General features: G+C 41.7%; 1 protein-coding gene across 6 annotated transcripts in view; it reads right to left on the reverse strand.

Annotated features, from left to right (window-relative positions):
* The window catches only part of LOC137383211 (E3 ubiquitin-protein ligase MGRN1-like), a 257,889-nt gene that overhangs the window by 96,947 nt on the left and 145,361 nt on the right, over positions 1 to 15,581 (reverse strand). For all 6 annotated transcript variants that reach the window (XM_068055703.1, XM_068055699.1, XM_068055698.1 and 3 more), the window contains exon 7: positions 48 to 91. In XM_068055703.1, the coding sequence (XP_067911804.1) occupies positions 48 to 91 (44 nt within the window). The remainder of the gene's footprint in view (positions 1 to 47; positions 92 to 15,581) is intronic.

Genomic DNA, 15,581 nt, shown 5'->3' on the forward strand with positions numbered 1-15,581 from the left:
AATTCAGACTGACAGTCAATGTTGCATACAAAGTCATTATTACTTACTTTTTCCATTGCAGCCAAAAGAATATGGGCATGCCCAGAGTATTCTGTAACAGAAATTCAAATCAGACTCATCATGCTTTATATTAAATTATAAGTAACAATTTTAAAAGCTTCAGAAAGGCAGTTTATTTTTTTAAGCAACGAAAATCCACAATTCAGAAAGAATGAAATATAAGTTTATGTTTCACTGGTGAAGTCAATCCAATCACAATTGTCATTTTTACAATCTAAATGTAAAGTCAGCTTGACCAGTATGAATATGGAATGACATTTTGAGAGATTATTGTAAGCTGTAATTTAAATCAATAAATATCCCCTCTCCCTGCTACAATATAATTTTTAAATCTCTGCTTTTCTGCTAGTTTTCTCCCCTTGCCGCCTTTCCTGTAGGCACAGACTTCTTGATCGCATCACCATCCATTTGGCATGTACAACAGTTAGCCTTCATGCATGGACTTACTTACTGGTGGCAGGCTATTTAATCACAGTGGGTATTGTCACCAAGCCTAATTCTGCCCTCATCCAACATCCATATCCATTGTTCCAGCAGGGCCCACTGGATGGAGACATGCTGTAACACCACTATCACCACCCTGACTAAGATCAGCTAAATCAGTATTGACAGGCAAAGAACCTTGAACCCTCCTGCTTTGTGTAGCATAGTTATGTATTGCTTTAAACAGATGAAGCTATTCCAAAATTATTTCACAAAACTGTTTAAAATTGAAGTTTTGCGGAACATACTGGCATCAACATATCAAGAAAAGACACTTATTTGCAATACAAGGTGGGACAGAAAATTTGAAATACTTGTTTCGTGTGTTTGATACTAAAAAGGGTACCAACAATGTCAGGAAGAAAAATAGTACATAATGAAGCAATAACACCTCTACTTATGACACTTTTGAGAAAAACATATTTGCACAGTTCTAGGATCCATTTTCTTGTCAGATATAAATAAGCAGCAGTGCTACTATTTAGAACATTTTTCTACCAACGAGAAAGTGTAACAGTATTCTTCATTGCTCGTCAGTGATAGTTAAGAGTCAATCAGCTGTAAGTGATTGCCTGAATAGGGGCGAAGGACTGAATAGGAAACTGAGTGAGCAATTGTAATTTAGGTGTGGCTCAAAAGGAGTATAAAAGTAAACAGTATCAGTGTGGTTGTAAATGGAGTGCAAAAGTTGGCGAGAGTGTGAATTGGGTACAGAGGGAAGGAGGTGCTGCTTTTTGTTCCAATATTTGTAGTTGTTCATGTAAGCCTGAGGCAGTAAGTATTTCATTTTTCTCCCAGTGTTTTAGTGCTTAGTGCAGGTTAGCATGTAGCAAAAGGAGAAAAAAAAACTTTCAAATAATACATACACCTCCCTCATTTAGAATTGTATCCATGTTATATTGCCTCTCCTCAGTCTTCATTCTAAAATGTATAATTTCATACTTCTCTGGATTAAATATTATCTGCCGCATGTCCGTCCATTCCACCAGCCTTCCTATGTCCTCTTGAAGTTCATCACTATCCTTCTCACAATTCACAACACTTCCAAGTTTTGTGTATTCTATAAATTTTCAGTTTGTGCCCTGTACACCCAAGACAAAGTCATTACTACACATCAAGAAAAGTAGCAGTCCTAGTACGGAATCCTGGCAAAAACCACTGTATATCTTCCTCCAGTCTGAAAAACAGCCATTCACCAGTACTCTCCATTTTTTGACATTCAGACAACTTTGTATCCATGCTGCCAGTGTTGCTTTTATTCCACAGGCTTCAACTTTGCTGGCAAACATTTTATGTGGCACTTTATCAAATGTCTTTTGGAAGTCACATCAGCCCCCTGTTACCTCATCCAAAAACTCAAGCAACTTAATTAAACACTATTTGCCTTGGACAAATTTGTGCTGACTTTCCTTAATTAATCCATACTTTTCCACGTGATTGTCCTGGATTATCATTTCTAAAAACTTCCCCACCACCAAAGTTAAACTCTAAAATAAAAGCAAAATACTGCAGAACTTGGAAATCTGAAATACAAACAAGAAACACTGGAAATACTCAGCAGGTCTGGCAGCATCTATGGAGAGAGAAGCAGAGTTAACGTTTCAGGTCAGTGACCCTTTTTTCTTAACTCAGAGTTCGAAGAAGGGTCACTGACCTGAAACGTTAACTCTGCTTCTCTCTCCACAGATGCTACCAGACCTGCTGAGTATTTCCAGCATTTCTTGTTTTTATACCAAAGTTAAACTGACTGGCCTATAGTTGCCAGGCATATCCTTACACCATTTTTGAACAAGAGTTTAACATTTGCAATTCTAGAATGTTCTGACACCGTACCTGTATGAGGAGGATTGGGAGATTAGAATCAGTGCCTCTGTAATTCCTCCCTTACTTCCCTCGGTATCCTCGCATGCATCTCATTCAGTCCTGGTGACATCAACTACTTTCTAATACCGCCTCGTTATCAATTTTTAGCCCATCCAGTGTCTCAACTACCTCCTCTTTAATATAACTTTGGCAACAGCATCTTCCTTGGTAAAGGCAGATGTAAATTACTCATTGAATACTTCAGCCTTGCTCTCTGCCTCCATGCGTAGATCCCCTTTTTGGTCCCTAAATGTCCCTACCTCTCCTTTTACCACCCTTTACTATTTATAAAAGTAGACAAGAGGTCCTGTTTAGTGAGTACTAGGAAACAGAAGCTTTTCCTTTTTTTAAAAAAGGACTATAATAGTTAGAATCTCTGGATTATTACCGGAGCTGTGTAGTTGATAGTGAAGAAGATAGCTGTAGGCTCTAGAACAAGATCAATGGTTTGGTTAAGTGGGCAGAAAAGTGGCAAATGGAATTCAATCCGGAGAGGTGTTGGGTAATGCATTTGGGGAGGGCAAACAAAGCAAGGGAATACACAATAAATGGGAGGATATTGAGAGGGCCAGAAGAAGTGAGAGACTTTGGTGTGCATGTCCACAGGTGCCTGAACGGGACAGGACAGGTAGATAGAGTGGTGAAAAAGGCATATGGAATACTTTCCTTTATTGGCCTAGGTATAGAATATAAAAGCAGGGATTTAATGCTGAAACTGTATAAAATGCTGGTTAGGCCACAGCTAGAGTATTGCATACAGTTCTGGTCACCACATTACAGGAAGGTCATAATTGCTCTGGAGAGAGTACAGAGGAGATTTACAAGACAGTTGCAATGGCTTGAAAATTGCAGCTATGAGGAAAGATTGGATAGGCTAGGGTTGTTTTCCTTAGAACAGAGGAGGCTGAGGGGTGACTTAATTGAGGTGTACAAAATTATGAGGGGCTTAGAGTAGACAGGAGGGACCTGTTTCCCCTAGCTGAGTGGTCAATTACCGGGGGCACAGATTTCAGGTGATTGGTAGAAGGATTAGAGGGGACATGAGGAAAAATGTTTTTCACCCAGAAGATGGTGGGTGTCTGGAATTTACTGCCTGGATTGGTGGTGAAGGCAGAAACCCTCAACTCATTGAAAAGCACCTGAAGCGCTGTAACCTGTAAGGCTACGGACCAGGTGCTGGACGGTGGGATTAGATTGGGCAGCTAGTTTTTTCAACCGACGCAGACATAATGGGCTGAATGGTCTCCTTCTGTGGTGTAACTTTTCTATGGTTCTATGAAGCCACGTGCAAATTGGCATAGAGAAAAGCAGATTAGGGAGGTGAACACGTGGCTGAAGGAGTGATGTGGGAAAGAGAGGTTCCACTTGATGGGGCACTGGCAACAGGACTGGAACAGGAAGGAATTGTACTATTGGCATGGACCACATCTGTACTGGCTAGGTTGAGGTTCAGAGAGGAAAGGATGAATAGGGCGGTCATGAGGGCTTAAGCTAGCAAATGGAAGAAGAAATCAAGTGGAAAAGGTAGTACAAATAATAGTCTGAAAATGAATGAAAGGGAAGAGAGTAAGAGTAATTGCGTTTAGGCACTGTAGATATAAGATATCATGGATTTAATTTACTAATAATTGCTTTACTGATTCATTTACCAATGTATTGCTAAGGACAGGACTCTGCCTTTGACAATGCAGTAATTTCAGTAATTCTAAAATGTCAGTGTCAGCCGTGGCTCAATTGGTAGCACTCTTGCCTCAGATTCAGAAGCTTCCGGATTCAAGTCCCACTCAGCACCTGAGCACAAAATTCAAGACCGACATTCCAGTGCAGTGCTGAGGGAGCGCTGCACTGAGGAAGTGCTGTTTTTGGATGAGACGTTAAACAGAGGCCCCTCTGCCCTCTCAGGCGGATGTAAAAGATCCCACGGCACTATTTCGAAGGAGAGGAGGGGAGTTGTCTCCGGTGTCCTGGCCAATATTTACCACTCAATCAACAACGCAAAAACAAAAAAAAATTCTGTTTATCATACTGTTTATGGGAGCTTGCTGTGCACTAACTGCATGTAGCATTTCCTATAACAGTAATTACACTTCAAAAAAGTACTTCATTGGCTGTAAAGCACTTTGAGGTGTCCAGTAGTCGTGAAAGACACTATATAAATGCAAGTCTTCTTTCTTTTAGACTGCATGATTGAACAGACCTCTCTATCCAAATAGGTTGGTGACCTGAGGGAAGCGTTTGTCATTAATGAGTACTGAAACTCAAGTCACATTAGCAATCACTATAGTCTGTAACTGATCAATGAACTAAGCTAATAAAGGTAACAATGGGTGACTAATGGTCCAGATCAAAGATGACACCTCTGCAAAGTGGTGGAAAGGGGCAGGAAATGTCTATGTACAATTAACTCAATGTGTAAACTTGCTGAGTAAGCTGGAAGGTAGAGTTTAAGTTGAGTGGACAAAAATGTTTAGACTTAGTCAGATGCCCAGCACTTCGGGGCATAAAAGAGGAGGGATTTTAACAGTCACAGTTAGAAGACAAGGAGAAGATCTAGTTTGTGTGGGTGGACGTAATGCTAGCAGGAGCCTAGCTAAAGAACAAGACAACACATGCTACTCTGTCTAGTATCCAACAGGTGATGTATGATCTGTTTGGGACTATAAATTACTGTCTAAGCACTGTAATATGTTAATCGCTGCTGTGTGGCAATAAAAGAGAACTCAAGTTCTGAAGAAGGGTCACTGACCCAAAATGTTAACTCTGCTTCTCTTTCCACAGATGCTGCCAGACCTGCTGAGTGGTTCCAGCATTTCTTGTTTTTATTTCAGATTTCCAGCATCCGCAGTATTTTGCTTTTATATAAGACTGGTCAGAGTTATGTATAGGTCTCCTGATCGCAGCTGTGAAGTGACAGATTGTATAAATGTAAAGATTAGTCAAGCATGTCGCAAAGGCAGAGTGGTTTTAATGGGGAATTTTAACTTTCATGTAGATTGGGACAAGCAGACTAGCGCATGTCAGAACAATAGTGAATTTCTTGAATGTATCTAGAATAGTTTTCTGCAAGTGTGTCCTACAGCCAATTTACCATTGGCTGTAGGACACATTACATATTACATTTAGTAATAAATAGTCAGCAAGATTCAGTTAACAGCCTATAGGTGTATTTATTTAATAGCTATCCTAATATAATTGAGTTCAACATCATGTTTGAAAGGAAGAAACATGAAACAGCTGTTAAGATTACAGATTTAGGTATCCTGACTTCAATGCAGTGAGACAGAGACAATCCACAGTAAACTGGGCAAATCAATTAATGGGAAAATGACAGAAGATCAGTGCGAGTGTTAAATGGATCCAAGCCAAATGGTGAAGAATGAATCTTGATAGTTGGTTTATTCACAGAATGCAACATTACATACCTCTGCCTCCTGCAAACCCTTACCTTGGCTCTCTTTATAGCCCAAGTCCTTAATTAAATAATGCCCTTCACCTGTTTATTGTAACATAATTAACCTATTAACAGTGAGGTGCTCCAAAAAGAATTTAATGTGATACAGAACTAATTTACACCCCTAAGGGGCAAGAGCTCTACTTGCCAAAAAAGCAGCCATGGACAACTAAAGAGGTAAGAGACAACAAAAAACTAAAAGAAAAAGCATACAAAATGGAAAAAAGCCAATCTGGACAAATGGGAGATACACAGAGCAGCAAAGGGTGACAAAAAAAGCATGAAAAGAAACTTGCAAGGCATATTACCATCAACACAAATTTACAATTCTATTAGAAAAACATATTAAAGTCAATTGCATAGGTATGAGGGGAGAGCTGGTTAAGGTTGATTGGGTAAATAGACTAAAAGTAATGGCGGTAAATAAACAGCAGGAAACTTAAAGAAACAACTCAATGTTTAACAAAAATACATTTCACTAAAAAAACAGAATCTCAGTGACAAAGAGCTACAGATGGATTACAAAGGAGGTTAGGACAGTATTAGATTAAAAGAAGCGACTTATAATGTTGCAAAGAATAGGTTCGGAGTGTTTTCAAAACCAGCAAAGGGCCACCAAAAAGTTGATAAAAAGGGAAAAAGTAGAAAATGAGAGTAAACTAGCCAGGAATATAAAAAGAGATTGTAAGAGATTTTACAAGTATATAAAAAGGAATAGAATAACTAACATAAACATTGGTCCCTTAGAAGCAAAGACAGGAGAAATTATCATGGAGAATGAGGAAATGGCAGAGACATTGAACAAATGTTTTGTGTCTGTCTTCACAGTAGAAGACACAAGTTACATATGAGAAATTTATGTCTAGATTACCCTCTTACATATGAGAAATAGAGGGTAATCTGGAGGCCAGTAAGAGTAAGGAAAATAAGGTAACAGACATCAGCAGAGAAAAAGTACTGGAGAAACTAACTCAAGGGACTAAAATTCAACAAATCCCCAGGACCTGATGGCCTACATCCTAGGGTTCTAAAAGACATAGTGGATACATTGGCTTTTATTTCCCAAAATTCCCTAGATTTGGGAACGGTCCCAGCAGATTGGAAGTTAGCAAATGTAACACTGCTATTCAAGAAAGGAGGGAGAGAGAAAACAGGTTAGTACAGGTCAGTTAGCCTGACATCAGTTGTCAGGCAAGTGCTGGAATCTATCAGTAAGGAAGTATTAACAATGCACTTAGAAAAGCACAGTATGATCAGAACAAGTCAACATGGTTTTATGAAAGGGAAATTCTGTTCGGCAAATTTATTAGAGTTTAAGGATCTAATTAGTAGGGTAGATAAAAGGAAACCAGTAGATGTAGTATACTTGGATTTCCAAAAAGGCAATAAGGTACCACACAAAAGGTTAAGTCACAAGATAAGGGCTCATATATTAGCATGGATAGAGAATTGGTTAATGGACAGGAAGAAAAGAATAAGGATAAATTAGTCATTTTTCAAGTTGGCAGGCTGTGAATAGTGGAGTGCCGCAAGGATCGATGCTGGGACCTCAGCTATTTGATGAGAGGTGATCTCATTGAAATATACAAGATGTTGAAAGAGCTTGACAGGGTAGACACAGAGGTTGGGCCAAGGACACTACCCTGAGGAACTACTGCAGTGATGTCCTGGAGCTCAGATGATTGACCTCCAACAACCACAACCATCTTCCTTTGTGCTAGATATGACTCCAACCAGCAGAGAGTTTTCCCCTGATTTCCATTGACTCCAGTTTTTCTAGGTCTCTTTGATGCCATACCCGGTTAAATGCTGCCTTGATGTCAAGGGCAGTCACTCTCTCCTCACCTCTGGAGTTCAGCTCTTTTGTCCATGTTTGAACCAAGGCTGTAACAAGGTCAGGAGCTGAGGGGCCCTGGCAGAGCCCAAACTGAGTGTCAGTGAGCAGCTTATTGCTAAGCAACTGCCACTTGAAAGCACTGTTGATGACACCTTCCATCACTTTACTGATGATTGAGAGTGGACTGATGGGGCAGTAATTGGCCGGCTTGGACTTGTCCTGCTTTTTGTGTACAGGCCATACCTGGGCAATTTTCCACATTGCCGGGTAGATGCCAGTATTATAGCTGTACTGAAAGAGCTTGGCCAGGTCTGGAGCACAGGTCTTCAGTATTATTCCTGGAATGTTGTCAGGGCCCATAGCCTTTACAGTATCCAGTGCCTTCAGTCATTTCTTGATATCACGCGGAGTGAATCGAATTGGCTGAAGACTGGCATCTGTGATGCTGGGGACTTCAGGAGGAGGCTGAGATGGATCATCAACTCGGCACTTCTGGCTGAAAATTGTTGCAAATGCTTCAGCCTTATCTGTTGCACTGATGTGTTGGGCACCCCAATAATTAAGGATGGGAATATTTGTGGAGCCACCTCCTCCAGTTAGTTGTTTAATTGTCCAGGACCATTCACGGTTGGATGTGGCATGATTCCAGAGCTTAGATCTGATCTGTTGGTTACGGGATCACTTAGCCCTGTCTATCGCATGCTGCAAACGCAGTTTGGCATGCAGATAGTCCTGTGTTGTAGCTTCACCAGGTTGACACCTCATTTTGAGGCATGCCTGGTGCTGCTCCTGGCATGCCCTCCTGCACTCTTCATTGAACCAGGGTTGGTCTCCTGGCTTGTGGTAATGGTAGAGTGGGGGATATGTCAGGCCATGAGGTTACAGATTGTGGTTGATACAATTCTGATGAAGTTCATATTGTTTGTATGCTACAAAGCTATGTAGCTAATGCATAAGTGACTATAAACACAGGGAATTTGGGTTCAATGGGTATAACAGATTAGAAGAGACACTTTCTGGTTGTAACTTCCACCTTATTCCTGATGTCTTGTACCAGGTAGATGAAAATGGTTTACACCCAGATTATCTGCACTTTAATGTTGCAATCAAAGTTACAACATTTTTTTTAAAAAGGCACAGTTTGGTTGCTTTCCTGATAGTACTCAGAGCCATGGTGGAGTTTTACCTCTTAGTCAGTTATATTTGAAGGAATGCCATTGTCATCAGAATTTTTGTTGGTTAATGAAGCTGTCAGTTTGTTTTCGGATATCTACCTTTTATGTGGACATCGAATTAATATAAGCAAAATAATAGTGATGAAAAAAATAATGGCTCTAAAGAGTTATAAAGCTCCAGGATCAGGCAGTTTCCATCCCAGGGTTTAAAAAGGAAGTAGATGAGAATCCTGGAGATGCCCTAGTTACAATCTTCTAAAGTTCTCTCGATTTGGGAACCATTTCTTTAGATTAGAAAATTACACGTCACACTGCTATTTAAATAAGGTGAGAGGAGCGAAATGAGGGAATTAGGCCAGTTAGCTTGACACCTGTTGGGAAATTACTTGAGAGTTTTATAATTAAGGATAGAGGCCGGAATTTTACACCCCTCCCAAATGGGCGGTCTGGTGGCAGGGAGGGGGGCGTAAAATGGAGTGGGAGGCTGGTGGGCCCTTCCCGACTCCCTCCTGCCTCCACTGCAAATTTATGTGGGTTGGCGGTGGCGAGAAACGGCCCATCCCAGGCCAGTCAAGGCCCTTAAGTGGCCAATTAACTGGCACTTAATGGCCTCCATCTGCTGCCACAGGTATTTTACCCTTGGCTGGCAGGCAGCTCAGGTTTCAATAAAAGCAAAATACTGCGGATGCTGGAAATCTGAAACAGAAACAAGAAATGCTGGAATCACTCAGCAGGTCTGGCAGCATCTGTGGAAAGAGAAGCAGAGTTAACGTTTCGGGTCAGTGACCCTTCTTCGGAACTGACAAATATTAGAAAAGTCACAGATTATAAGCAAGTGAAGTGGGGGTGGGGCAAGAGATAACAAAGGAGAAGGTGCAGTGTGGTCTCCTCTACATTGGGGAGACCAAGCGCAGACTGGGTGACCGCTTTGCGGAACATCTCCGCTCAGTCTGCAAGCAGGACCCTGAGCTTCCGGTTGCTTGCCATTTCAACACTCCCCCCTGCTCTCATGCTCACATCTCTGTCCTGGGCTTGATGCAGTGTTCCAGTGAACATCAACGCAAGCTTGAGGAACAGCATCTCATCTACCGATTAGGCACACTACATCCTGCCGGACTGAACATTGAGTTCAATAATTTCAGAGCATGACAGCCCCCATTTTACTTTCATTTTTAGTTATTTTTCCTCCTTTTTTACATTTTTTACTATCTTTTTTTGCATTTATTTCATTTCTTCTTAGTTTGTTCAGTTTGCTTACCCACTGTTTTTTTCAGGTTTGCACTTGCTGCTGTTCAATATTCAGTGTATTCACACCTAATCTGGACTAATGCTTTGTCTTTCAACACACCATTAACATATTGTTTGCCTTTGCTCCGTGACCTTTTGGTCAGCTATGTGGCCTGGTCCAATCTGCACCTTCTCCTTTGTTATCTCTTTCCCCACCCCACCTCACTTGCTTATAATCTGTGACTTTTCTAATATTTGTCAGTTCCGAAGAAGGGTCACTGACCCGAAATGTTAACTCTGCTTCTATTTCCACAGATGCTGCCAGACCTGCTGAGTGATTCCAGCATTTCTTGTTTTAGGTCAGGTTTCAAGATGCCCACCTGATTAAACTAGGCAACCTTCTTGCAGGCTGGGGGGCCGAGGGGGGCTCCTGATCAGGTACCCTGTGCCCAATGGAGGGTGGTCCCTGAAGCCCCAACCGTGCAACATTCCCCCAACTGATTTTTCTAGGGCCTTGCCAGGGATACTTACCTTTTTTCCGGGGCCGTCCTTCATCATCTTCCTGTGGCTGGGTGTAGTTCCAGCGGTGGCCACCGCGCCTAGTGGCGCTGCTGGGACAAAGAGCTGCTGGCCCCACTGATTGGCTGGCAGCTCCATTAGGCAGGATTTCCTGCCTCAATGAGGTGGAAGTCCCGCCCAAGACCAATTAAGGGTTTGGGGATCGCCACTGACTTTTCGGCCGGTGGGCGCCCCTCCCCCCGCCGCCACCCAATGAAAAATTCCAGCCAGAGTGCCTGAACACCTTGAAAATTTGCACCTGATCAGAGAGTGCCAGCATGGTTTGTAAAAGTTATGTCATGCCTGATGAATCGGATTTTTTTTTTTTTTGAAGAGGTGACTAAAGTAGTGGATAGAGGAATGTCTATGGATGTTATTGATATGCACTGCCAGAAGGCATTTGATAAAATCCCTCAAATTAGACTGCTAGTTAAGATTAAAATGCATGGAATTGAAGGCAAATTATTGACCTGGTTAAGAAATTGGCAGAGTGGAAGGCACCTGGGCAGGCACTCTAATTGGCAGGATGGGTCTAGTGGTATCTAACAAGGATCTGTGATGGGGCCTCAATTATTCACCATATTTATTAATGACTTAGATGATAGGATAGAAAACCACATATCCAAGTTGGTTTATGACACAAGAATATGCAACATTATAAGCAGTACAGATGGAAGTATAAAATTACGAAGATGTATTTATAAACTGGGCAAAACTGAAATGGATTTCAATGTAGACAGGTGTGAGGTCATCCACTTTGGACCAAAAAGAATAGAACAATGTACTTTCTAAATGGTGAAAAGCAGTGGAGGTCCAAAGTGACTTGGGGTTCGTTAAAATAACGAACAGGTTTGGAAAATAATAAAGGCTAATGAAATTCTGGCCTTTATATCTAGAAGGCCAGAAGGTATCCTCTAGTTACACAAAGCCCTGGTTTGACCACACCTGGAGTACTGTCAGCAATTCTGGGCACCAAATATTAGGAAGGATATATTGGCCTTGGAGGGAGTGCAGTGTAGATTTACCAAAATGATACCTGGACTCCAAGGGTTAAATTTATGGAGAGAGGTTACACAAACTTGGGTTGTATTTCCTGGAATTTAGAAGGTTAAGGGGTAATTTGAAAAATATCAAGGGGAACAGCTGGGTTGATAGTGAGATACTACTTCTGCTGGTTGGCAAGCCAGGACATTAAGAACACAAGAAATTGGAGTAGGCCATTTGGCCCCTTGAGCCTGCACCACCATTCAATAAGATCATGGCCTCAACTCCACTTCCCTACCTGCCCCCGCACCCCCACCCCATAACCTTTGCCTCCCATGTAGATCAAAAATCTGTTTAACTCAGCCTTGAATACTTTCAATGACCTAACCTTCACTGCTCTCTGGAGTAGAGAATTCCAATGATTAACAACCCTCAGAAGAAATTCCTTCTCATCTCAGTCTTAAAAGGCTGGTACTGATGTTTGTACTGAATTAGGAATGAATGATTCATGATGATTAAGCAAGAATGAACATGGTTTTACACCACATGTATGGTAGCCAACAGACTGAATGGATAAGCCTGTTGGTAGGTTAGCTGCACAGACCAGAAAGGTCCTAGATTTTATTTCTGGTCTGTACTGAATTAGCTGATTTTTATTGGGGCAGCACCACTGATGCTGCAATTGAACTCAGTGACCTTGCATTAGCAAGGTGGGGGAAAGTTTTGAATGGTCCCTATGCAGCAAACCCTGCTGAAAGTTCATGTACATGATTATCAAGCAAGGGGACCATGCATTGCTGTAATTTTCCTCCACCTATGGTTGGCTAATCTGTTGACTTTCACCATTAAATCTTTTGAGCTCCTGGCAACCTTGGAACTGCACCTCGTTAAGAAAAGCAGGAGGGGAGGAGAGAACTCAGTGGAAAATGCTTAATTCCTGCTACGACTGTTAGACTTACAAACCCTCACAATAAAGCAGCTGCATTCAATTAGAATACATCTGTCTGGCACTCCATTTAACTTTGATATTCTATATATGGCTAGATTTATTTTGAGTGACTTATATTTGAGTCAAGTCCACTTGTATTGGATGCATGAATATGCCTTTCTAACAATCTGGTCTGCTGTCTCAATATGATTTCATTCTCAGCCAGAGGTCTTGAAAGGAATGAGTTTCTATTTTAACTCATTTATATTTGCTTATGCATAACACTCAAAGAAAGTAATTGTAATTTGCAGCAGGATGCAGCTTAACTTCGATCACAATCAGACATTGCACAAAATACAAATAGCAGTGATAGGAATTTTATTTTACTGTAAATTCTATTATTTATGAAGCAATTCAACATCAATGATTTCCATAGGAGTTTCAAATATCAGACAATACAAATCTTTAGCTTCACAGTTGGGTTAAATTTATACAACCTCAAACACTAGGAAGTGTTATGAATTATTCCTATTGTTGGACCCAGATTTGTACTGCATGCAAAAGAAGCAAAGGAAAAGACTTGCATTTATAGCATGTCTTTCTTCAAGATCTCAGGGTGGCCCAAAGCACTTTACAGCCAAATAAAATGCAAGAGAAAATCAGCAAGCTGCAATGAGCAGCAATTGGTTGAGGGATAAATGTTGCCCACGACACTGGGAGAACTTGCCTGTTTTTCTTCAAGTAATACCATGCACATGACCTAAAAATATTGAATGATTAACGACCTTAATGAATTAAATATCTGAAACCAGGTTAGTTAGGAATGGTAGGGCAGGTGGTGTGTTGTAACTACAGCATGTGGGAGTTGATGGAAAACAGTAAGAATGTGAGCAACCACATCTGCACTAGGTGTGTGCAACTCAAGTTGTTGAGCTGGAGTCCGAGCTGCAGACATTGCAATGCATCCGGGAGAGTGTTATCTGGACAATTTGATTCAGGAGTCAGTCATACACCTTATGTTAGGCAATAGTTTAGATTTGGTCAGTGGTCAGGAGGATGTGACTGCGAGTCAAAGAGATATACAGTGTTATAAAGAACAGTACAGCACAGGAACAGGCCATTCGGCCCTCCAAGCCTGCGCCGATCTTGATGCCTGCCTAAACTAAAACCTTCTGCACTTCCGGGGTCCGTATCCCTCTATTCCCATCCTATTCATGTATTTGTCAAGATGCCTCTTAAACATCTCTATGATACCTGCTTCCACCACCTCCCCCGGCAACAAGTTCCAGGCACTCACCACCCTCTGTGTAAAGAACTTGCCTCGCACATCCCCTCTCACCCTAAACCCATGTCCCCTAGTAACTGACTCCCCCACCCTGGGAAAAAGCCTCCGACCATCCACTCCGTCCATGCCGCTCACAACCCCATAAACCTCTATCATGTTGCCCCTCCACCTCCGTCGCTCCAGTGAAAACAATCCGAGCCTATCCAACCTCTCCTCATAGCTAATGCCCTCCAGACCAGGCAACATCCCGGTAAACCCCCTCCGCACCCTCTCCAAAGCCTCCACGCCCCCCCAGTAGTGCGGCGACCAGAACTGCACGCAACACGCCAAGTGTGGCCCAACCAAAGTTCTGTACAGCTGCAGCATGACTTGCCTATTTCTATACCCCGACCGATGAAGGCAAGCATGCCGCACGCCTTCCCGACCACCCCAGCCACATGCGCCGCCACCCCCAGCGACCCGTGGACCTGCACGCCCAGATCTCTCTGCCTGTCAACACTCCTAAGGGTTCTGCCATTTACTGTATACTTGTTTATATTTATTTATATTTATACTTTATTCACGTCTAACAAATTTGATAGAATTTTTCGAGGAGGTGACTAGGTGTGTAGATGAGGGTAAAGCAGTTGATATAGTCTACATGGACTTCCTTATGAAAGTGCTTCTTTTATATAAAAAAAAATTGAGGACTTTGTTTTTGTTTGAAGGTTCACCGAGAGGTCTTGTTTGAAAATAAATCTTGACTGGATGTCACATGCCTTAAGCTCAATAAACAACAGAAACCTTGGTGACTTGGGGGAGATATTTACAGAGAAGTGACATGCCAAGATTTATAAGGGTCACTTCTGAGATATTGTTTTGGTTCAGTTGAGGTGTGGACTTTGTTTGAAGGCAGTTGAAGATTAGCCTGCCAAGAAAAAAAAGCGCCCAACTCATCTCTTTCCTCCTGTCTCTGCGAAACCCTGCAAAGATCCAGTGTGAGAGCGCTAAAACCCCTGATGCCACATTTCTCCTGAGCATTCCTGGAAGGAATCAGATTAATTCTCGATGCCGCCTGAAAAGAACTGTTTCAGAAAAGATCCCAGGGACCCGTGTACTCGGATGCCAGGCTTAAGCTATTTCTGGAACACAACTTATCTCATCCTTTTTCTTCAAAAATTAACAAGTATTTGGCTATAGTTATTTTTTTTTGTAAAAGAGCTCTGCAGAGAGAATTTCTTTATTTTTCTTTAACCAGTCTCTGTGTGAGTGTGTGGGGGGGTATTTAAAAAGGGAGCTTTCAATGTGTGTGTTGGTGTTTTGCTTCTTTGCTGGATAAGTCTTGTTTTATAATAAACTGATAATTTTGTTGTTCATTAAAGAAGCCTGGTTGGTGTATTTTATTCTAGGATAGATAGTAGAGTCTATGACTGACCATATCATAACTGGGTAAGCATTTAAATATATAATATAAAAACAAGAAATGCTGGAACCACTCAGCAGATCTGGCAGTAACTGTGCCAGACCTGCTGAGTGGTTCCAGCATTTCTTGTTTTTATTTCAGATTTCCAGCATCCGCAGTATTTTGCTTTTATTTAAGCATTTAAATATGTTGTGACCTGTGGGGAAGTGGAACTAGAAAAGACAATGCATCCCTCCCACCTCGATCGTAACTGCAGCATTTGGATGAGCCTCAGCCTTTTACCTTAGCCAACAGGTACAAGGTACTTGCTACCTTTATGGATGAGAAA

Source organism: Heterodontus francisci, chromosome 24 (genome assembly GCF_036365525.1).
Source record: "Heterodontus francisci isolate sHetFra1 chromosome 24, sHetFra1.hap1, whole genome shotgun sequence".
NCBI classification, from domain to species: Eukaryota; Metazoa; Chordata; class Chondrichthyes; order Heterodontiformes; family Heterodontidae; genus Heterodontus; species Heterodontus francisci.